This window comes from Lissotriton vulgaris, unplaced genomic scaffold (assembly GCF_964263255.1).
Source record: "Lissotriton vulgaris unplaced genomic scaffold, aLisVul1.2 SCAFFOLD_936, whole genome shotgun sequence".
Classification (NCBI taxonomy): domain Eukaryota; kingdom Metazoa; phylum Chordata; class Amphibia; order Caudata; family Salamandridae; genus Lissotriton; species Lissotriton vulgaris.
Window position 1 is genome coordinate 761,299 of NW_028251257.1, and position 23,012 is coordinate 784,310.

Sequence of the window (23,012 nt, forward strand, 5' to 3'; positions counted from 1 at the left end):
TGTCTTCACTGCTTCTATTCTTACTATTTCTAGTATGCCTTTTAAACATACCTACTATTAAATCTCTTTGGAAAAATTGCAAAATCACATTAAATCAACAATCCGTTGTCTGTTTACCTTAGAAAGGACAATAAAAAGCAGTTCCTTAGTTAAGACTCCTTATTATCAAACCATATATTTTGAATTTGAGCAATAAAATAAAGAACCGCAATAGTCTAGTAAAACTCTTGCTAGACAAATTATAACCATCAGAAATTCACCTCTGAGTTATCGTGCTTCACCCTCTGCACTCATGGTAGGCACAATAACCCAGGTTAAACTCTTAAATCTGGGAAGGAAAAATGAATTAAATCAAGAATTCCTACCGATGTTCAAGCAGCACCTCGTTCTACAAACCACAATTCAGGCAAATAATCAATATTTCAACATCTTTTATTTTCAACGAAATCCATTAACCAACAAAATTCTATTCAAAATGACGAATACCTTCAAATGAGTTTATAAATGTGCATAAAAAATTATCACAATAGTAAGCAACCCACCAATTGAACCCATGATCATCGTCACATATCCAAAAAGCGCAACACAGAAACAGAAATTGATCATCACAATTTATCTCAGCACTCTTCACAAACTCAATTCAATTCAATCAACTTTATTCGGTCCTCGGACCATAAAAGTGCAAATGCATACAGTTCAAAAAAATATAAAGTGCAAACAATAGAGCATTAAAATTCTGTTATAGTACAAAATCTGGGGAAATGGAACTATAGAATCAAAAAAAATATATATATTAATCGTTAAAACTGAGGACCTATATCAGACAAAGGTCCACAACATGGCCCACCAAAATGTCGCAATAATAAAAAGTTCCACGTTTGGTCGAGATATGTTGTGGGTCACTATTGCACACGAGCAGTCTGGCATATAAAAAATAGAACATTAAGAGTGATTTAAAAAAGTAATAACTCAATAAAAAATTCAGTCTTTTTACATTTTCAGCATCAGTCTTCTCATGGTCCACATCTTACCCTGAAACTTAGCAACTGCACAGGCTATCAATAAGCGTGTATCAGATTTTAAAATACGTAGTGCTTCTAGGTGGCGCGAGTGCCAAGGAGCTTGCAGAGGGGAGCAGATCTTGGGGACCGGTACAGTGGGCAAGTAAAAATATGTGGCCTACTGACTCAATAGTTAGGGGACAACCAGGACAAAACTGAGTAGAGGTAGCATACTTTCTCCAAGAGGCTGTAGGGAATTCACGGGGATGGAGCCAAATCTGAATTGCATATACAGTTTGATATCCTGCAGGACTGTAATAGCCTCAAGGTATTGCTCACATTCGCTTGCCAATTTAATTGGTGGATTAGTGGAGACTGGGCAACTTAGTTCCAGTATTGTTTCTTGATCAAGTCCCTCCTAGGAAATTATGCAAGGTCCCTAGCATCCCACAATCCCTCAAACCCTATTGCAGTGAGCAAAAATTTCAGTTTGTGGAACCATTCAATTACCTTGAACCGATCAAGCGAAATGTTAAATCGACTTGGTATAGCGCACAAATCACCCTAGGGCATCTGGGCGCTGCTCATGGATCAAAGACAGGAGTTGCTGAGGGTGTTTAAAATAAGTGGACTTTGAGTTGTTTCCTACATTTACAGTAGTTTGAGCAAAAATGTACGTGACGAGGAAGCTTGTTTCAGTACACGGGGGGGGAGATAGAAAAAAGCCTTTCCACCGCTGCGTGTTAGACGGATGCGAGGGACTCACAGCAGGGCTTTCAAGCCAGATCTTAGATTACGGCAGAGGCATACGCTTTTATTCTTTTCTGAAGGTAAAGTGGGCCTTTGCCCTTTAAGGCATTATATGTGAGACAGCAGATTTTAAAATAAGAGCGTTTTTTCTCAGGCAACCAGTGTAGTTCTTTCAGCAGAGGTGACGAAGAAGTGCCAGAAGGCCAGTTGAGAACAAGCCTGACTGCCGCATTTTAAACAACCTGAAGTTTAGAGATCAGCATTTCATTTACATTAGCCAACAGGGCGTTGCCATAATCCAGTCTGCTTATTACGATGGCCTGAACCAATGTTCTCCGGGCGGAAATAGGGAGGTAAGGGAAGGTTGTGCGCAATAGGTGTAGGTAATGGTAACATGAGGCAGTGGTGGCCAGAATGTGCTCTCTCATAGTTAAGGTTTGGTCAATTTTATCCCAAGATTCTTTACTGCTTGATTGGGCACAGGGGATGCACCCAGTTGCTGCAGCCACCAATCATCAGCTCAGATGGTAGAGGCTTTACCGAACAGCATGATCTCGGTCTTATCTGCATTCAGCTGGAGATAGTTCTCATTCATCCAGTCTGAGATGGCTAACATGCCTGAGGAGAAACGTTCTTTTTCTGCCACCAAGACATGCCCTGGCGTAAACATCAGTTGGGTATCATCAGCGTATGAGATTATATCAAAGCCAAAGCACTCTGCGATCCCAGTCAAAGGAGCCATATAAATATTAAACAAGGTGGGGCTCAGACATTAGCCCTGCGGCTCGCCCTTCGGATGACTTCGGATAGGGCACTTGGAAGGAACTCTGGAGTAGTCCTAAGGCAAAGCCAGAACAGAAGAGGACATAGTTTAGTCTTCTCGATGATTGAAGTCCTGCCCATGTCCAACCTGAGTGGGTGAGGGGGAGTGCTCTGTGGAGGTGAAACCAGAGCTCTCAGAAAAGTATTCTCCATGGTCAAGAGGCTATCCAAATTTTCAAACCCCCAAGGTTCTGCGCCATATATTGCTAAGCCCATTGCCTTACAGTCATAGATGTGAAGTGGGACTGCTACTGGTCTGGTAAATGAGGTCCTGTGCTCTTTGGTTATTGCCCCAGTAATCTGTCTGTGTTGAAGAGTCAGCTTCACTATATGAAGCTTCCATGACTGGTCATCGGAGAGGGTGAATCCCAGGAACTAAAAGGTCTTCACTCTCTCCAGGGGTACCCCACCTAATGTAAGCTTACCGCTGAGTGTTTTGTGGGGGTTGAACATTAAAAGTTTTGTTTTTGTGGTGTTGATCTCCAAACCTCGCATGGTGCAGAAGACCTCAAAGCGATGCAGTAACAACTGAAGCCCTCTAGGAGTTTTGGACACTAGCAGCGTGTCATCGGCAAACAACAGTGTTAACACTTTGGTTGCTCAAAGAGAGGGGACGTTAGCAGGTATATCAGAGAGGTACTGATGACGGCATTAACAAAAAGTGAAAAGAGCGTGGGGGCAAGTACACAGCCCTGTCGGACCCCTTTAATAAGTTTGATTGGATCAGTTAACTGTCCTTGGTTGCCCCAGCAGACTCTTGCATAGTTGGCCTCATGGAGGTGGGTAACTAGCGATAGAACGTCAGAAGGGAGGCCCATCTCTTTCAGGACACACCAAAGCTTATGTATTGAGACCAAATCAAAGGCAGACCCTAGATCAATGTTAGCAACACAGAGGCTCCCCTGGCCTATAGTCCCTGTCTTCTATGTCAATAAAGGGAAGCAAAAGACCTGGTCAATGGTGCTAACTTTTTTCCTGAACCCAGCTTGGGAGGTGGACAAGATGCTAAAGTTGCTAATCCAGACCTGGATTTTCATGAGGAGTACCCGAGCGAGCACCTTTTGTACACAGTCAATCAGACTGATGGGCCTGTAACTGGAAGGTGACAACCGGTTACCCTTCTTGTAAACTGGAATCACCTCAGCTCCCTTCGAAGAAGGTGGAATTGGGGCACCCGTTGTGATACCATTAGCTAGTGCCAGAATGTAAGATGTCCAATTCACAACTTCACTAAGAAAAACATCCCCGGGAATGCCATCAGGTCCAGCGGCCTTGGCCCTAACAATGGAAATAAATGCTGGCCCTGATTTCAGCACCCATGAAGAAATCACTAGTGGATAGCTGAGCATATTCGAGAGTACAGGTACAGTATTGGGGTTTTGTGGTTTGGAATATAGTGTGGAGAAATGATCATGCTAGGCTTCAATGGGAATGTTGAGAACAGTCCTGGGCACATGTAGTGGAGATATCACAATGTTGTGGAAGTCTTTGTACAAATAACAGTAGCTGTGGTCGACGCCAGTATGAAGTTTGCAAGGTTTTTTAATGAGGCAACGACCGTATTGCAACAAAAAAAACAGCTGACACGTGATTTGTCACTAGAAAGGGTCCCGTGACTCTTCAGGTCTAATAACTGGTGTTAATTCTAACCCGGTCTCGGGTGTGCGAGGAGTTCCAATGGTGAGGAGAAAAGACGGTAATCCGGGTCATAAGAAACACAGTGGATACGCTGCGTCACTCGGAATAGCGGGTTGTAGGTGAAAACTGCAGGTGTATCCTGGGCAAGATGCCGGGAAAACAATGAGAGGTGACAAGGTGGGTACGCCTGAAGTCCGGTGGAAGAGAGAAATCTCAGGAGCTGAGTAAGCCAGTGTCAGTAAGAGGGGAGGCTACCTTTGCCAGGAGGTGGCGGGTGGCGCCGAGCCTGTATTGAGGGTGGCTGTGGAGATCCATGAGGTAAAGAGTACAGGAAGGCAGGTACGCCTGCCAAATGTAGGAAGGCGTGTGGGAGACACTGGAGTCACTGCCTGTTGGCATCCCCCCTGGTAACTAAAGCCAAAATTGCTTGGAATCTCTCCTACTGGAGGTCTCCCTGATGGGAAACATCGTTTACAACGCGGGGATTACATTGCGATGCTATTACATTGCGTTTTTCGCAACGCAAGTTGTTACAACGACTTGCGCTGGATGGCGCTCTAGGACAAGGAATAGTATCATTTACTAACCAACACCTTCCCTACTGTATGTAGACTGGAGTTGGAATAGTAAATTATACTACTCCTAAATCCAGCATCCTCCAACGCAAGTCGTTGTAACGTACCACGATGTAAATGTATGCCTTGTAACGTCATACATCCTCCCTGATTAATGCCCCGTGATCCTCCTCCCATTCCCTCTTTGTTCTTGCCTGAGCTACCTTATATGCCTTTCTTGCTTCTCTCACTTCTGCCTCACAAACTCAGTTTCTGCCTATTCATACTTACACTCCTAGTTCATTCAGGACCACTAAGGGCCTTACAGTAATACGACTTGTCACCTTGTAGAAGGATCTGTCAGGAAAAATTGGCAAATCTCCCCAAAAAATGTTTTCCTTCAATCAGGGCAACATTTATCCAAAAACTATAAACCTAAACAGGGTACCTATAAAGAGGAGGTGCTCTTAGACTAAACATCCTCTGCTACGAAACAATTCTTTGAGCAAACCCCCAATAATAGTCTAAACCCCAATATTCGGAACACCCCTATTAAAATGATTAATAGATTTAGTGGTTAGAGACTACGTAATCATAAGAAAAAACATTTCAGCTGAGTAAAACTGAATAAATTAGAAAACATTATTCACAGAGTTCTAGATCAAAAATAAGGCAAACATAGATTTATTACAGAAAGTTTAGTAAATACATGGAAATATCATAAAAGCTCAATTACAGAAATGCAGAATCAGAAAACAGCCCAAATTAGTAAAATCCAGGAAAGCCCACACAGTCAGCCTCATAAACAGTATTGATAGCATCCCCATAAGAAAAATATAATACAAATGGACAAAGTCTCAGGAGAAAAATAAAGTCACCCAGCAGCAGCAAAATGTACAATGGAAACACACCCATGGAAAATAAAAATGAACAAGCCTTTCAATACTAAGGCATAAGAACTTTTATTTACAAATCACATGATCTGTTAATTCAGCATGGTATGCTCATGGCTAAGGTCGCATTGGCAAAAAAGATACAGCAACATAATATTTACAAACTATGTAATAATTTAACAGCAACCCATTTCATAAAATAAGAGAAATCTTCCACCTACCCTGAGAAACTGCACCTTGGAGATGATCAGCAGAAAATGAAACCTTTCTGAAACAATTGCTCATAGAAATAACACCAAAGCATCTTCAGAGGAACATCCAGCGGAAGTCCTTAAATATCATAATTTGGGTACTCGATGGAAGCTTCAGTGACAATACACACATCCTAATACAACAGTTCAAGTGTCTAATCATTGACATCATTCACTTGGTGTTCCACGGAATGAAGAGGAGAGATGGTTTGCAGCAGGGCACTGATTCGCTGGGGGACTGACCAGGAGCGAAATGAGCAGAACACCCAAAATGAGATCCATATTTTTAAAAAACGGCATCTCGTATAAAAATGAGACATAACTATTTACAGTATTTTATTTAATTTCTGAGAACAAAAGTCTAGACCCCTTAATTTACCTATGCATTGTAGTAGGAAGATCTATCGATTTATAGTAGAGAGAACTATCAATAGCCCAAAAGCACTTTAAGTACTTAGCAAATCTCAAAATAACAAATATCAAAAATAGCAACTCATTACTCAGTATTGACAAGTGTCACAAATTACTAAGCATCATAGTCAGACTTAACCCCTTCCATGCTGATGACGAACCCCAGCCGTCATGCACTACGGTGCTCGTGTGCTGATGACGACTGGGGTTCGTCACGGCCCGCCCCTGTTCGTGCTGTTTACAGCACACCAGGGGAATTGGGGCCGCATGGAAAGGGTTAATATAAAAAGAATACATTTTATTCGAATTAATTCCTCCCTTTGGGTTACACTCTAAATGGTAAACACGGTATTACTAGTTATTTAAAAATCACATTATCATCACAATTGAAAAACATTAAAATTCGTTTAAAACAGTCGACGCAGCGTTTCGGTGTACATTAATCTTTTCCACCTTCATCAGGACAAAAACATTATTGATGCAAAATATTATAGAGATCTTGTGGGAATATGATTCATCAATTTCACAATTTCGGCATACGGTCTATTTTTGCGTGACCCTTTCGTGCGGAGCCTGTCAGACTAGTGCTTCAGGTTTATAATAAAATCCTGTTCGTTGGAACCACCGTTTAAATGCAAATCGGTTTGTGGGAATATAGGGCGCTCCTGTTTCAATGGAGGCCACCCTTTTATTTCTTCCAATTCAATTCTTATTTGGAGCTTGATTGTGGATATTTTACGTTTCCACATTTCCTGGTTAGTATGCATGCGGCCTCCCTGTTCCAACGTACGTCTCGGGTAACTACCCGAGACGGAAACTACCCGAGACGTACGTTGGAACAGGGAGGCCGCGTGCATACTATCAGGAAACGTGGAAACGTAAAATATCCACAATCAAGCTCCAAATAAGAATTGAATTGGAAGAAATAAAAGGGTGGCCTCCATTGAAACAAGAGTGCCCTATATTCCCACAAACCGATTTGCATTTAAACGGTGGTTCAACGTAGAGGATTTGATTATAAACCTGAAGCATTATTCTAACAGGCTCCGCACGAAAGGGTCACGCAAAAATAGACCGTATGCCGGAATTGTGAAATTGATGAATCATATTCCCACAAGATCTCTATAAGATTTTGCATCAATAATGTTTTTGTCCTGATGAAGGTGGAAAAGATGAATGTACACCGAAACGCTGTGTCGACTGTTTTAAACGAATTTTAATGTTTTTCAATTGTGATGATAATGTGATTTTTAAATAACTAGTAATACCGTGTTTACCATTTAGAGTGTAACCCAAAGGGAGGAATTCATTCGAATAAAATGTATTCTTTTTATATTAAGTCTGACTATGATGCTTAGTAATTTGTGACACTTGTCGATACAGAGTAATGAGTTGCTATTTTTGATATTTGTTATTTTGAGATTTGCTAAGTACTTAAAAGTGCTTTTGTGCTATTGAAAGTTCTCTCTACTATAATCGATAGATCTTCCTACTACAACGCATAGGTAAATTACAGGGTCTAGACTTTTGTTCTCATTGATCACCCCCTCCCTGTCAATAAGTATAGGGGTACCTTCCTACTGTTGGACGTTTTATTTAATTTCTACATGGCTCAGTAAACTTGTTTCAAGTGCAACATTTTTAATTCAACAGTTACAAATCTACAGATTGTTAAAACCCTTAAACTTCAGAAATCATTTTCACTTTACATTTCACGTTTGCAAATTAAAAAAAATGCTTCTACAGGGAAGCAGGAATGAGCTGTATACAGAATGCTATTTTCAGTGATAAAGAGGTCGGAGGAAATAATTCAGACACAAGTGTTTATCTGGTAGTAATGCCATAGTGAGAATGGAGCAAACATTCCTGTTGGTCTGTTCTAGTGTTTTCACGCAGTGACACTTATCAGAAACCAGACGAGGCCAGGCAGCGCTTCTCAACAGCAGCATTTCTGACATGTGTTCAGAGTTTCCTGCTACATTTCTTGAAGGACATCCTAGTCTTCTGTTTCCTTGTTTTTACAAAAGGAACTGCATTCTGAGAGGGATAGAAAAGGCTGGTTTGTACATAAACATTGAAGTCGAGAGCATTTTCAGAGGTTTTCACTGAAGCTTAATGGGCAAAGAGGCCAACTTTAGAACTGTACAACTAGGTCCCAGTGTCTGCTCAACATCCGGTGATACTGGGCAAATCGCCTAATCTCCCTGTGCCAAAGAAATGAACCTGGCCTTGTTTAATGTAATTTGGTGTTCATATGGAGTGTTCCAGTGCCCTTTGGAGAATAAATACAAACTATTAGGAGAAAATACTATGCCCTTCTTTATATTATTTTGGTTCATTTGGAGTTAAGAAAGATAGTATCCCCAAGGAGAATGTGAATGATTTTATGACTTCAGCCCTGGTGGTTTTCAGAGAAAATACAATTTCTTACATTTACTTTCCAAATTATGAATGAACAGTTGCGGAAATTTCGTAAAGTGTCATTATTCAAAATATTCAACTGTAAAAAACTTTTAAATAAAGGTAATGAGCTCATTTTCTGTTAAAAACATTCTCTAAGCACAGAATAGAAATATAAAAAACATTGTAATTTGAATGCATCTGTCCTTTGTTTATTTTTTAGTACAGCACATTTAACTTACAGAGAACAGAGACAGTCCAGAATTCCCAAGTCATATATGAGGTATGGAAAGAACAGTTTAAGTATATGAAATTGCCATTAATAACACTCAGCATTAATCCCCACATGTTTTGTCAGGTGCACATTCTGTCTTCTACCAGAAGGGTCTACCTCTACTGAGATCCATCAGCTGTTTTTGTTTCTATCTCTTCTTCAATTCCCTCACAGTCTGGTCTCTGAGTTTTCTTTAGTAAGCTGAGGCTCAGGTTTAGGGTGGACGAGTTCAACATTTAATTTCAGCAGATGACATGCCTGCAGGACTGGCCTCATTACAATTAGATGACAAAGTTCAAGATGCATTTGACTGGGAAGTTTCTAAGACTTAGCCCAGTTGAGGGGCTTTCTAGGAATCACCTATTATCATCACACTTTTGTAGTGTTATATGGGACCATTGTTGCTCTGTTAATTACCTTTACTTCCAGGCTTCCAAGATGCAGCAGATCAAATAGATTGTGAAATGTCAAGAGGCCATTGAGAACCTGAAGAAGGTGCTGAGTGGAGGACCTGTACATCATCCTCCTGACTACAATAGGCCTTTCGCAGTAACGATCCTTGTCTCCGACAAATGTTGGTATTTCAAGAAGACATGGGCGGGAGCAGCTTGTAGTTGTGGCCGGTCATCGACTCCTCTCCAGAGCAGAACTGGTCAAGAACCGAGAAGGAAATATAAATCATGATATGGGTGTTGAAGAATTCTGACCCTACCTGTTTAGGACTATGTTGACTATCCAGAAGGACCATATGTATTTGCATAATTTTCATGAAGGCAGATAGCCAGAAATTGCTAAGATGTTGCATCTCCTTACAAGGGCTGTACAATCTCAACCATACTAATGCTGTAGGATGTTCTAGAACGTTTACTCCATCATACAACAGCAATTTCATAGGCTCCCAAAGTCTGATTTAGAGAAGGTTTTATGTTGGTGGTACATTTTAAATGCGACACCGCATTCCTTCTGGTAACCTTTTGGCCGACCCACCTTCTTGGTGCAAGAGACTCTTGTTACGTGTCTCCTGAGCAGGCCTGCATGTGATATTGCAGATTCCCCACTACCAGAGTACTAGACTCTTTTCAGGTTTTGGGGACCACCAATCCCCATGTCTATATGTTGCATGTTCATTTCAGTTGTGCATGCACGTAATGTGAAATATCCTGGCCTTAGGTGTGAAGCCCCTAATCTTGAGGGATTCTCTGAAAGGTAAGTGGTAAGGCAGAAGTTACTGGCCCCCTTTACCAGCATGTGCTCCATTCTCCTCTAGCTTCTCCACTTCTTCTGGAATAAACTGTAAAGCAATATGCCCTGCCTATCTTTAAGTATACATTTCCAGGAAGGACCTTTTATGCTTCAGCTGAAACTTCGAACCAGTTCCAGCACATCAACATCTGATCTGAAGAGAGCAACACTAAGATGACTGGCGGTAAACCTCCAAGAAAGGAATGGGCTGGAGTCCCATGCCTGCATCCTGTGCTTTGAGCAGAAACTATCTACCTAAAATACTGGTGTGGTAAAGCGGCAGATGCCTCTCGAAAAGGTTGCCATGTAGGTGAGGCTACCTGAAAATAAACTGCACTCTGCAAGATTTGGCTCCCCAAAAGGTTTGGAGTGAGCTGTGAAATCGCATTGGACCCTTTCAAGGGTTATGGACAATTCTCTAAGGCAAGGTCCGTGCTGTACAGCTCTAATAAAACAGAGACAGGCTGCCTTGTTTGCTTAGAACAGGCCTTGCATCACCGGAGCTTGTAATATAATGTGCCCATGGTGCCAGAAGGTGCTTTACATTGCTAAGTCAGACTGAGGCAAGATACGATTCTCATTGGCCCAGCCAGACTCAAAGTGGAAACCCGAGAAGCCCATTCATTGAAATAATGAAGGCACAAGACCAGAATGTAACCCTGTGAGTGGAAGACCGTGAAGTGGCCCCTCACTCGAATCTGCAATTGAATGGACTTCGCATCGAAGGCCAACATGTGGCCCAGTGAGAGTTGTCCCATGAGAAAGCAATTACCAGGTACCAGGATGAAACTGTCAGCCCAGGAATCAAAGTCAACATGTGGCCCAACGAGAAGCATCCAGTGAGAAGGCCCATTACCAAGATCAGCCTGTCACCCCGCTGATCGAAGTCAACATGTGGCCCAGCGAGAAGCGTCCCGTGAGAAAGCCCATTACCAGGATGAGCCTGTCACCCCGGGGATCAAAGTCAACATGTGGCCCAAAGAGAAGCGTCCCGTGAGAAGGCCCATTACCAGGATCAGCCTGTCACCCCGGGGATCAAAGTCAACATGTGGCAAAACGAGAAGCGTCCCGTGAGAATGTCCATTACCAGGATGAGCCTGTCACCCCGGGGATCAAAATCACCCCGCTGATCGAAGTCAACACGTGGCCCAACGAGAAGCGTCCCGTGAGAAGGCCCATTACCAGGATGAATCTGTCACCCCGGGGATCGAATCCAACGTGTGGCCCTATGAGATGCACGCCATAAGGTGGCCCACCACAGGTGTGAACCCTTGCCTCCCCCAGATCTAATACCAGGTAGGGTGACCAACCGTCCGTAAATTTCATGGACTGCCCGTTATTTGGGCCCCTTGTCCGTTGTCCGTGGGCATTTCTTTCACGGACGCCATTTGTCCGTAATTTCGGGGATGGCAGCCAGCTGTGCTGCTCCCCTGAGACAATCAGAGTCAGCTCGCACTTCTCTGAGGCTGCAACAGCCCGTACCCGACCTCACTCAGTCTAAGTACGGGCCCATTGTCATTCTGATGTGGATGATTCTCACCTAAAGAATGATAATGGGCCAAAGGTGTGGAGAAGCACCGGAGGAAGGGTGGGGGGACGGGAGGGGAAGTTGCAGATCAGTAGTCCATGGCCCTTACTAACTTTAATCTGTGACTCGCAGATCAGCACAGGGCAGAATAACAAACAAATAAATAAAAGCAGGAATGATCACTGTGATGCAGCTTTGAGTGTGTGTGTGGGGGGGCAGATGGTTCTGAAGTAACCAAAAGCAGCGACAGGAAGAGAAATAATGATAATGTGTGGTATCTGGTTCTTGGTAAATCAAAAAGAAGCACAAGGCAAATGGAGTGAGAAAGCGAAGGAAGAATAGAAAGCAAATAATGAAAGATAGAGAAAGATTTAGATTTAACAATGGAAGGAAGGACAAGAGGATGATCAAATGGAAAAAAGGAACACAAAACGAATGTTAATGTGGAATATGAAAAGAAAATGAAATATACATTTAAAGAATAGAGAGAGTGAGACGAAATGACAGGATGCACAGACAGAAAGATGGAAAAAAATGGAGGATGTAAAGATAAAAGTAGAGAACAAAGGTGGATTGAAAGGACATAAGGAAAGAAACAAAATGAAAAGACGGAAAGAATAAAAGACAAAGGTCAAAATAGGTAAATGCAGTTTTTGGCCACGTTTCTTTCCTGCTGTAAAAAGCATACTTTTGCATTATTTTTGCAAATTTTCATCAGGGTAACAATTTTCACAGACTTCAAAAGGAGAGACCGGATAGCTCACTTTGCTCCTTTATTTAGTGCCATATAAAGCGGGGGGGGGGGGTATTTTTTGTTTTTTGGCCTCTCCCTTCCAATGGGCCCTTGTCTAGTTACAGCATGTGGTGTGCCATCCTCTGCATATTTCTAGGGCACAGCATGCTGCTTTTGTGGAGGAGCCGTGCTGGAGGACCTAGCTACATTTTGAAATATCCGTCAGGATGAAAGGTAAAGATTTCTGAGTGCTTTGCGCGTCTGCAATTTTTGGGCCATAACAAATATGTCTATTTAACTCTGGTGATTAATGTATCTCTTGGAGAGATCTGAGGTTTCACTAATCCCTGTTTTGACTCATCATAAAGAAGCATAGAGGCATAATTCACCTCTTGTAAAGCACAAAGTGTAACATGCAGAGCAAAGTATTTATTTGTATAATAATTGTAAAGACAACCCCAACCACTATGTCACCATGGGAGGTAGTTAGTGACGGAATCTGTGCAGAAGGAGGTCTTTGGTGAAGGGGTGTAATGAAGGCCTCTGCATTCCCTGCAGTGCGGGTGGGACAACACATCAAAGGAACCCCAAACTGTAAACAAAATATCATATGAAATACCACAAAAAGACCTGCACAGTTACTCAAAGCTGTGCACATACCAAAATGGTGAGGTGCACGATTGTCTCAACTTAATATAAACGTATTTTGGCATGTACTTATGTTGGTTGTCTATTTACTTACTTTTACACTATTGTACGACCTCCTCTGAAGTGTCTGAAAGCATACTTTTTTTCTGAAATTTCTGTCCTGAATTTTGATCTTCTGTCCTGAATTTTTGTCCTGAATTTTCACCTTTTGTCCTGAATTTTTAAACCCACTGTCCTGAATTTGCAACTATGCCAGTTGGTCACCCTAATACCAGGTGCGGCCCAGAGAGCACTAACCGTGGGAGTGGCCCATCACACCGGCTGCATCATGATGCAAAGCTTACAGCTGAGAGACAGCAACCTCAGAGCCAACGGCCACCACCAACACCACCACCAACACCTAAAATGGTGTCTCTGCTGACTGCTTGCGACTGTCTCTGATGCCAGTACAATCCAGTCTCTGGCTTCCTCGGCCACCACACCCCTCCAGGCGCCGTACTCTTGGATCGCTGCAGGCTGACTGATACATCAAAGACGAATAATTTCTGCAGCCCCAGCACTTGCCCACTTCTACTGAGCCCCAAACACAACAATGACCGTGAACCCTCCATGGGGCTGTAGGCCTTTGCCAGAGACGACGAAAAGTAAGATAAACACCCCAACTATTGCACATTTAGAAAGCAGAGGTGGTGTTTTGTAATCCGAGAATAAATCTGTACAATTGTAACTGAGATCCCTCTTCTTTGCACATAAAGTGGTAGGATTCTATGTACTGCACATTTTATTAACCTGATAAAATGATGCCATAAAACTTCCTGACGCTACAGCCCGTTTACTGAATATAATAAAAATCGTATTATTTTGTATAATAAAGAATAACACTCATTGTACAGAACTTATTTTGAGTGATTCCTGTTTTGCCTGAACCAGATAAACCTAGCCTTTGACCCCCTGCCCCCTGATAGTCTAAGCGTTAAAAGCAGGCCGTTGAGATTTAGGCAAACACACTGGAGAATCTGGATTCTGCATTTCTCGGTGGCAATACTTGTTAACAAGCATTGGTAATACAATGGGACGCCCATTTGTTTCAGTTAGAGCTTTTGATTGGAGGTGTTGCTGTCCGACGTCCCCAAAGCAACTCATGATGACTATGCGGTCTGCTTCTTCAGAGCAGTGACTCCGCCCTGGTTTTAACTGTTATCATAGCTGCCAAGGTTTCAGAATGCCATGTTTGACATTTTTATAATTTCAGTGTATCTATGAGTGCAACAACTATGAGGGCCACTTTCTCACGAGCAAAATCAACCAATCAAAATGAGGGAAACATATAAATATCTGAAATTACACACATTTGAGCAAGGATCAGATGCGGCCAGTACAGGTAACAGCGGTGGCAGGGGCTGGGGGGGGGAGGGGGGTTGTGGGCGGACAGACGACGGGATAGGGAAAGTAAAGTAAAAAAAACAAGCATTTACAATGCAATGGTTTTTCCTTTGGAAAAGTTAGAGCTATTGGCATTGTAAATGACAACATTTGTATTTATGTGTTGGTTTTGAAAACAGATAAATAAATGACATTGTCATTTACATTGCCATTAGCTTAATCTCTGCAGTCACTCTGCAGTCCCTAGCACTCCATAGCACTCCCTAGTCACTCTGCATTCCCTAGCACTCCCTAGTCACTCTGCACTCCCTAGCACTCCCTAGCATTCTGCACTCGCTAGCACTCCCTAGCAGTCACTCTGCAGTCCCTAGCACTCCCTAGCACTCTGCAGTCATTCTGCACTCCCTAGCACTCCCTAGCACTCTGCAGTCACTCTCCACTCCCTAGCGCTCCCTAATCACTCTCCACTCCCTAGCACTCCCTAGTCACTCTGCACTCCCTAGCACTCCCTAGTCACTCTGCACTCCCTAGTCACTCTGCACTCCCTAGCCACTCTGCACTCCCTAGCGCTCACTAGCACTCCCTAGCACTCCCTAGTCACTCTGCACTCCCGAGTCACTCTGCACTCCCTAGTCACTCTGCACTCCCTAGTCACTCTGCACTCCCTAGCACTCTGCACTCCCTAGTCATCTGCACTCCCTAGCACTCCCTAGGCACTCTGCACTCCCTAGTCACTCTGCACTCCTTAGCACTCTGCAGTCACTCTGCACTCCCTAGTCACTCTGCAGTCACTCTGCACTCCCTAGCACTCTGCAGTCACTCTGCACTCCCTAGTACTCCCTAGCACTCTGCAGTCACTCTTCAGTCCCTAGCACTCCCTAGCACTCTGCAGTCACTCTGCACTCCCTAGCACTGCCTAGCACTTTGCAGTCACTCTGCACTCCCTGGCACTCCCTAGCACTCTGCAGTCACTCTGCACTCCCTAACACTCTGCAGTCACTCTGCAGTCCCTAGCACTCCCTAGCACTCTGCAGTCACTCTGCAGTCCCTAGCACTCCCTAGCACTCTGCAGTCACTCTGCACTCCCTAGCACTCCCTAGCACTCTGCAGTCACTCTGCACTCCCTAGCACTCTGCAGTCACTCTGCACTCCCTAGAACTCCCTAGCACTCTGCAGTCACTCTGCACTCCCTAGCACCCTGCAGTCACTCTGCAGTCACTCTGCACTCCCTAGTCACTCTGCAGTCACTCTGCCCTCCCTAGCACTCCCTAGTCACTCTGCACTCCCTAGCACTCCCTAGCACTCTGCAGTCACTCTGCACTCCCTAGCACTATGCAGTCACTCTGCACTCCTTAGAACTCCCTAGTCACTCTGCACTCCCTAGCACTCCCTAGTACTCCCTAGTCACTCTGCACTCCCTAGCACTCCCTAACACTCTGCAGTCACTCTGCACTCCCTAGCACTCTCTAGTCACTCTGCACTCCCTAGCACTCCCTAGTCACTCTGCACTCCCTAGCACTCCCTAACACTCTGCAGTCACTCTGCACTCCCTAGCACTCCGCAGTCACTCTGCACTCCCTAGCACTCCCTAACACTCTGCAGTCACTCTGCACTCCCTGGCACTCCCTAACACTCTGCAGTCACTCTGCACTCCCTAGCACTCCCTAACACTCTGCAGTCACTCTGCACTCCCTAGCACTCCCTAACACTCTGCAGTCACTCTGCACTCCCTAGCACTCCCTAACACTCTGCAGTCACTCTGCACTCCCTAGCACTCCCTAACACTCTGCAGTCACTCTACACTCCCTAGCACTCTGCAGTCACTCTACACTCCCTAGTCACTCTGCACTCCCTAGCACTCTGCAGTCACTCTACACTCCCTAGTCACTCTGCACTCCCTAGCACTCTGCAGTCACTCTACACTCAAATAGTCAAATAAATAGTCAAATAGTCACTAGTCACTAATAGTCACTCTGCACTCCCTAGCACTCCCTAGCACTCTGCAGTCACTCTACACTCGCTAGTCACTCTGCACTCACTACTCTGCACTCACCACTCTGCACTCTCTACTCTGCACTCTCTACTCTGCACTCTCTACTCTGCACTCTCCACTCTGCACTCTCTACTCGGCACTCTCTACTCTGCACTCACACTCTGCACTCACACTCTGCACACTCACTACTCTGCACACTCACTTTGCACTCTGCACTCACACTCTGCACTCACTAGTCTGCACACTCACTACTGTGCGCTCACTAGTCTGCACACTCACTACTGTGCACTCACTACTCTGCACACTCACTACTCTGCGCTCTGCCCTCACTACTCTGCACACTCACTCTACACACTCACTCTGCACTCTGCACTCACTACTCTGCACACTCACTCTACACACTCACTCTGCACTCTGCACTCTGCACACTCACTCTGCACTCACACTCTACACACTCACTCTGCACACTCACTCTGCTTAATATCACTAACTGGCTGTCCGGGGTTAACATTTTTTAAATTACACTAAATGTCATTTAATCTTATTTTTCCACCCTGCCTGTGAATGAAACATTACTTCTGAGTCCATCAAGTAACTGATTATCGTTTACTTTTCATTGCACTTCACAAACTCATGTATAATCCCTGGAGAACCAGTGGTAGCAACATAAAGACGATGTGACCCGAATTTCTAGCAAGAATGCTCACTTGCAGAGGCTCGGTGGGTTGAGAGCGCGCTTCGGTGGTCAGTGTGCAATCCTCAGAGCACAGAATCGTGGCCCAGAAGGGCCGATGCTGCTGTTCATCCTTCTAAGGGTTGAAGAAAGGCGTTGCACAGCCGATAGAAAATATCTATAACTTAGTGTCATATTGGCATTTCTGCTAAAAGCGAAACCTTCAGATAAAAAGGAAGTTGAGTGTTTGAAAAAGCCTTTCCACTGAGCACTCATTCCGGCAAGTGCAGAGCATTAATATCACGATATCTGTAAAAAAACGGAAAGACATAGTGCATATTAAAAATATCAGTCGATTTAAAGGAGATAGAATTTGTAACCCCCCCCCCCCACACACACCCAAAAATAAACAAAACGGTACCCGCAAATACTGCATTATATGCGCAGTGGCTTTTCCAAACCCTGTAATGACGCTTGCACCGATTACGATCGGGCACTGGGTGTGGCGCAGTGACCAGAGCTGCTGTCTCGGGAGCCGGGTCCCAGTTCGAATCTTGCAACGGCCTGAGAGTCATGTACCGCGCCTGGATGCCCTCACTGGGGTTAAGCGGTGCTGTATAAATCTTCAAATTAAACCAGCTCATGTCCTTAAACTCAGCCTCGATGGTGTCTGACACGCTGCGGAGGAATGCCAGCTAATCACGGGGTGTTAATTGGGGCCAGCCAGACACTTGGCTTCCCATTAAACCCCGCCAGCAGTTTCTGCAAGGAGCAGGCTGCGGGGTTTTAAAGACAGATAAATAACAGTTCAGGCGGGGGTCTTCGGAAGATGCGAAGGATGGACACACCTTGTCAGAAACTGACAAAGAAATACACATTTCACGCTTTTTGCCAGGAAACAGCATGGCTAACGAGGGGTCATGTTGTATGATTAGATTTTGACAACTATGCCACAAAAAGACCAAACATAACCAGGATTTTCACCGATTGCTCCACATTGTTTTGATTAAGCTTGTTCGTGGAAAAATATAGCGCCTAAAAAAAAGCACGACTTTTGATATTGATATTGATATTGAAATGTATTTGTAGAGCGCTCGTTCGCCCGGAGGCTTCATGGCGCTATAGACAGGGACACAACGCATCAAACAGAGGAAGCATAGAGGAGCTCAACAGAACGCTTGGGAAAAGAGCCATGTTTTGAGGGAGTGTCTGAAGCTGAGAATGTTTAAGAGCTATGTGTGGCGGGCAGGCACACGGACAGCGGGAGGGGGGCGGGAACGGACAGCGGGAGGGGGGCGGGAACGGGGACACGAACAGCGGGAGGGGGGCCTGTATGAGTGATGTACGTTCCTCTCAGTGCAGACAAGTGGCCTTGCAAACTGTGCAGCCAGTGGCATTCGGTGCAGGCAGCCAGGGCCAGTAGAATACATGGTAACGTGCGCTCTGAGAGCCCTTCAGGCTCCGTCTGTATTGATTGATCCTCCAGGCCGCAGGAAAAACATGAAGGACACGGGCGGGGGGGCGGGAACGGACAGCGGGAGGGGGGGGCGGGAAGGCTTCCTCCGTTGGCGGTCGGCCGCGGAATGGCAAAAACAAACCTGGACAACAACAAAAAATAAACCCCGCCCACGGCCGCGATGACATGCGAAAAGGGTGGAGAGGGTAGAAATCGCGGGAACGCCCACGAATCTGGTCCGGCCATGACGGACAGATCTCTGTTCCAATGGCTAGCCTCCATTATGGAGCTAGCCAATGGAACAGAGGGGCGGATTCCCAACCAACATATTATTCTCATTAGGTTTTCACCTTCGTGAAAAGCTGCTTGCGCAGCTTTCACTTAGGCGAAACCTAAAAAAACACTTACCTTGTGCTTCCCGCATTGCTGAGTTGGAGATGCAGCGAGGGCAAGGTAAGTGGTTTTATTTATTTTTAGGTCGAGCCTAGACGCAAGCAATGCGAAGCATTGCTTAGTCTGCTCGACAACTATTGTCACCCGTTTCTGAGAATGTGGACACGAGATGGGCACGAGCGCAGATTTCACCTTGTGGGCGCGCACGGCGCCATGCCCATCTCCTGCCTCAGATTCCCGTGCGCAAACACACACACAGCCAGGCCCCACCCCCCTGCACACACACACAGGCGCGCGCACACATACACACACTGCCGCCCCCACCCCCCCTGCACACACACACACAGACACGCAGACACACAGACTCACAGAGGTCTATGGGGTGAGAGGTCGCAGCCCTGCCCTTGGGTTCATTAAAACTTAACCAAGATGTGGTTCTTCCCTGGTCTCACCTGTGACCGCGGATCCCCGCCTCAGCTGCTCCCCTCCCAGGCCGCCTGTCACCTGGGCTGCCAGTCTCAGCGCCTCTCCTCCCGGCCCCTGTCCGGTCCTGGGTTCTTATCCAGCTCCAGCTCCAGAATCGCCTGACTGTCGGGCATATCCAGACTCAAAGTTCATTGGCCCGCTCCAACTCCACTGACCAATCCAAACGCACGTTTTCTAGGACCGCCCCAGGCGCCACAGATCATCCAATTACCTCGTAGAACCACAGTCGACGTTGGTGTGCACCTTGCCCAGTATGTTTGCGTTTCACGCCTCGGTTTTAATTTGTTGTGGTTCGCACCGTTATTAGTAGTATCTTGTAGGCTGTACACAGGTGGTTAAAATGGAGTGCAGATAAGGGGGTGGGGGGGGTCTTGGTGGAACCTTCTGCTGAAGTCATTCAAAAATCCATCGCCAGGCGAAGGTCTTTTGTTGCAGCCGTTTCTAAATTTCGGAAGAGGCGACTGACTCTAAGATGGCTGCCACGTTCGACACTTCTCATACCATGGCAGGAACGCCAGGCAATGAGGCCGTGAATACGACAACTGTTGTTTTGGGAAGGTTCCGCGTATTCGGAGTGCCAAAGTTCAGCGTTAATTTTATGGTTAATACATTTGGTAATGCCATTAAACACTTTTATTTGTAATACTATTGATAACATTTGTAATTCCACCGGGACACCATGACGCTGGCCTGTGAAGAGCGTATTGGAGGCAGCGTACGTGCCCCTCGGCTCTCTAACCATAAGACAAGGCATAGACATAGAAGAAGGGCTGTGATTCCCCCAGCCCCGACCTAGGGCAGCAGTGGAGGCTGAAGATGGTGAGTTCGGCGGGGGCACAGGGCACAGAGTCACCGCCACCAGCAGTGCCCCACCGGGGGCCCGGAGTGTGGGCGGCTGCAGGCTCCAGAGCGCCCCCTCCCCCAGGCACAGGAGCTTGTGGAGAGGGGCCCCTTTGACTGACAGACCTCTCTCATGGGCCCTGTGGCACCCATAGAGCAGCAGACCCCCTCTTTATTTTATTTTTTATTTAATACGATTTTCTATAGCGCGAACATTACCCGAATGTGTCAGAGCACTTTACAAAAGAACCAGTAGCGTTACATAAGGACTTTGGATTGCATGAGTTACATAAGAGATACAGACAGAAAAAAATTGCAAATGTACAAGGTGAAAAGTCACTCAAAGAACAGACAGCTGTGACCCCCCAAAATTTCCAAGGCAGCCTTGAGTCAGGGCTGTCACCACTCCCAGAGAAGAATATGGGCCCCTTGTTCACATTCCAAGATTCTGCCAATATTCCAACTCCCTTCACATTATTACTTACTACATTTTCGGACGGGACACCATTTATTTCAAGTGGATGCAGTTTCTGGTGTTCTGATCATCTTGCTCCTGCTCATTCCCCCCGTCCATCCATCCATTCGTCCATGCATCCATCCACTCACTTATCCATTCATCATCCATCCACTCACTGATAGATCCATTCAACCTTCCATCCACTGACAGGTTCATCTATCCCCTCACCACTCAACGCCCCAGCACCACTCAACGCCCCAGCACCACTCAACGCCTCAGTACCACTCAACGCCCCAGCACCACTCAACGCCCCAGTACCACAGCATCACTCAGCACGCAGCATCACTCAGCACCACATCATCACTCGGCACCACAGCATAACTCAATGCTACAGCATCACTCAGCACCACTCAACGCTACAGCACCACTGAACGCCACAGCATCACTTGGCACCACTGAACGCCACAGCATCACTCTGTGCAACAATTCAATTTAACAACCACTGGTTCAAATATGTTCTCTCAATGTTTCAAGCTTTATTACAAATGTCACCAAAAAAATGTTAATATTTCACTTCTGTTCTTGGATTTTCGTCACAATAAAATACACTTAACATAATCTTCCCAAAAGTTATTTACAAAAGTTTAAGCTATTGTCATTATAAATTACAATAACTTTTATTTAAGTATTAATTATTGAAAAAAAATAAAAGCCATTGTTATTTGTAATATCAATACATCTAAGTCATGTAAATACAATGTCACATTTGCGAAAGTTAAAACTATTGGCATTGTAAATGACAAAGCTATTAATTTCGCTATTTTCAAAACCAACACATAAATAAAATATTTGTCATTTACAGTACCAATAGCTCAAACTTTCCTAATGCGAGACCTATTGCATTGCAAATGCTTGTTTATTTTACTTTTCCTATCCAGTATATGTCCACTACTGCCACCCACCCCACTGCTGTTACCTGTGCCGGCCGCACCTGACAACGATAAACCCAAATAAAATTTTTAAACTGCTACAAAGCACCAGAAACAGAAGGGCACTAACCTGCACTTATGTGTTGAGGTCAGGAGGTCAAACACAGGAGCCGGTCTCCCTATAATTTAACACAGCCAGCTGCACTATGCGGCAACAGCAATTCCAGGGCCCGGTTTGTTGAGAAAGTTACCAGAATGTTAAAAGAAACTATTTAATTGGCACATATAAATGTAGCCAGTGCTGTCACAGCCCGCTATTGCTACTGAGGGCCCCCCACACTGATCTTCTCAGCTGAGTTAACTTATGCCAGCTGCCTAAATATCATACATTAATTTTGATAACAACATGAACAAGCATTGAAAATGCAATAGATCTCGCATTCATTTGAGTCAGAGATATTGGCACTGTAAATGGCAAAGTCTTTTGCCTATGTGTTTTGGAGTGTATGTATGTGGTGTGTAGTGGAATTATGTGGGTTGTATTGGAATTGTTAGTTGTGGAATTGTGTGGCGTTGACTTGTGTAGTGTGGAGTGGAATTCAGTGGCTTGGTGTGCAGTGGAATTATGTGGATAGTAATTATGTGGTATTGAGTGTATACCTATTTGTTGTACAGGGGTGTTGAGTGTAGTTTAGTAATGTAGTTACTCTTGTCGTGTAATCGCATCCATTTTTGGGTGGTTTCACATGATTATGCTAGACTGAATTACACGAGCTTCACCCACCCCTAGTTTTTTTTAACTAAACAAACTTTTAATAGGTCTCGAGGTATATATGCACAGCATGAGAACAAGACTTTTCCATTGGCAAATATCACACAGTGCTACATCTCGGTGCCCTACATGCATACTTTTTCCCCCTTGTAACCCACCTATTCCCCTCCCCCTATGAGTTATTTCATACAGTTGTGCAAGTTGTTAACCATCATTCCATGCCCATTAGCGATCTCGAAAGAAGGATATGTTAATATTAATTCCCAATGAGTTTTGAACACTTGAGATTATGGAGGTCACCAGGTTACCAGCTCATTGTTTCTGAAGCCATGTGCCTTAATGAGAGGCAGGAGCAGGCGAACCCACAGGGGACGCTACAGGTGTCTCAGGCTCTAGATCCACAAGACGATCTACTAGTTCATCCTAGGCCTAGGCCAGATCCAAGGTGCCTATTCACCTCATAGCATCTCACAACAACACTCTCC

At 44.9% G+C, this 23,012-nt stretch overlaps 1 protein-coding gene across 1 annotated transcript in view; it reads left to right on the plus strand.

The window, feature by feature from the left end:
- Positions 1-23,012, plus strand: part of LOC147662967 (retinoic acid receptor responder protein 2-like) — a gene marked incomplete at its 3' end in the record, with an annotated part of 104,182 nt that overhangs the window by 60,947 nt on the left and 20,223 nt on the right. The window contains exon 2 of the mRNA XM_086950745.1: positions 8,944-9,003. Coding sequence (XP_086806871.1) covers positions 8,944-9,003 — 60 coding nt within the window. The remainder of the gene's footprint in view (positions 1-8,943; positions 9,004-23,012) is intronic.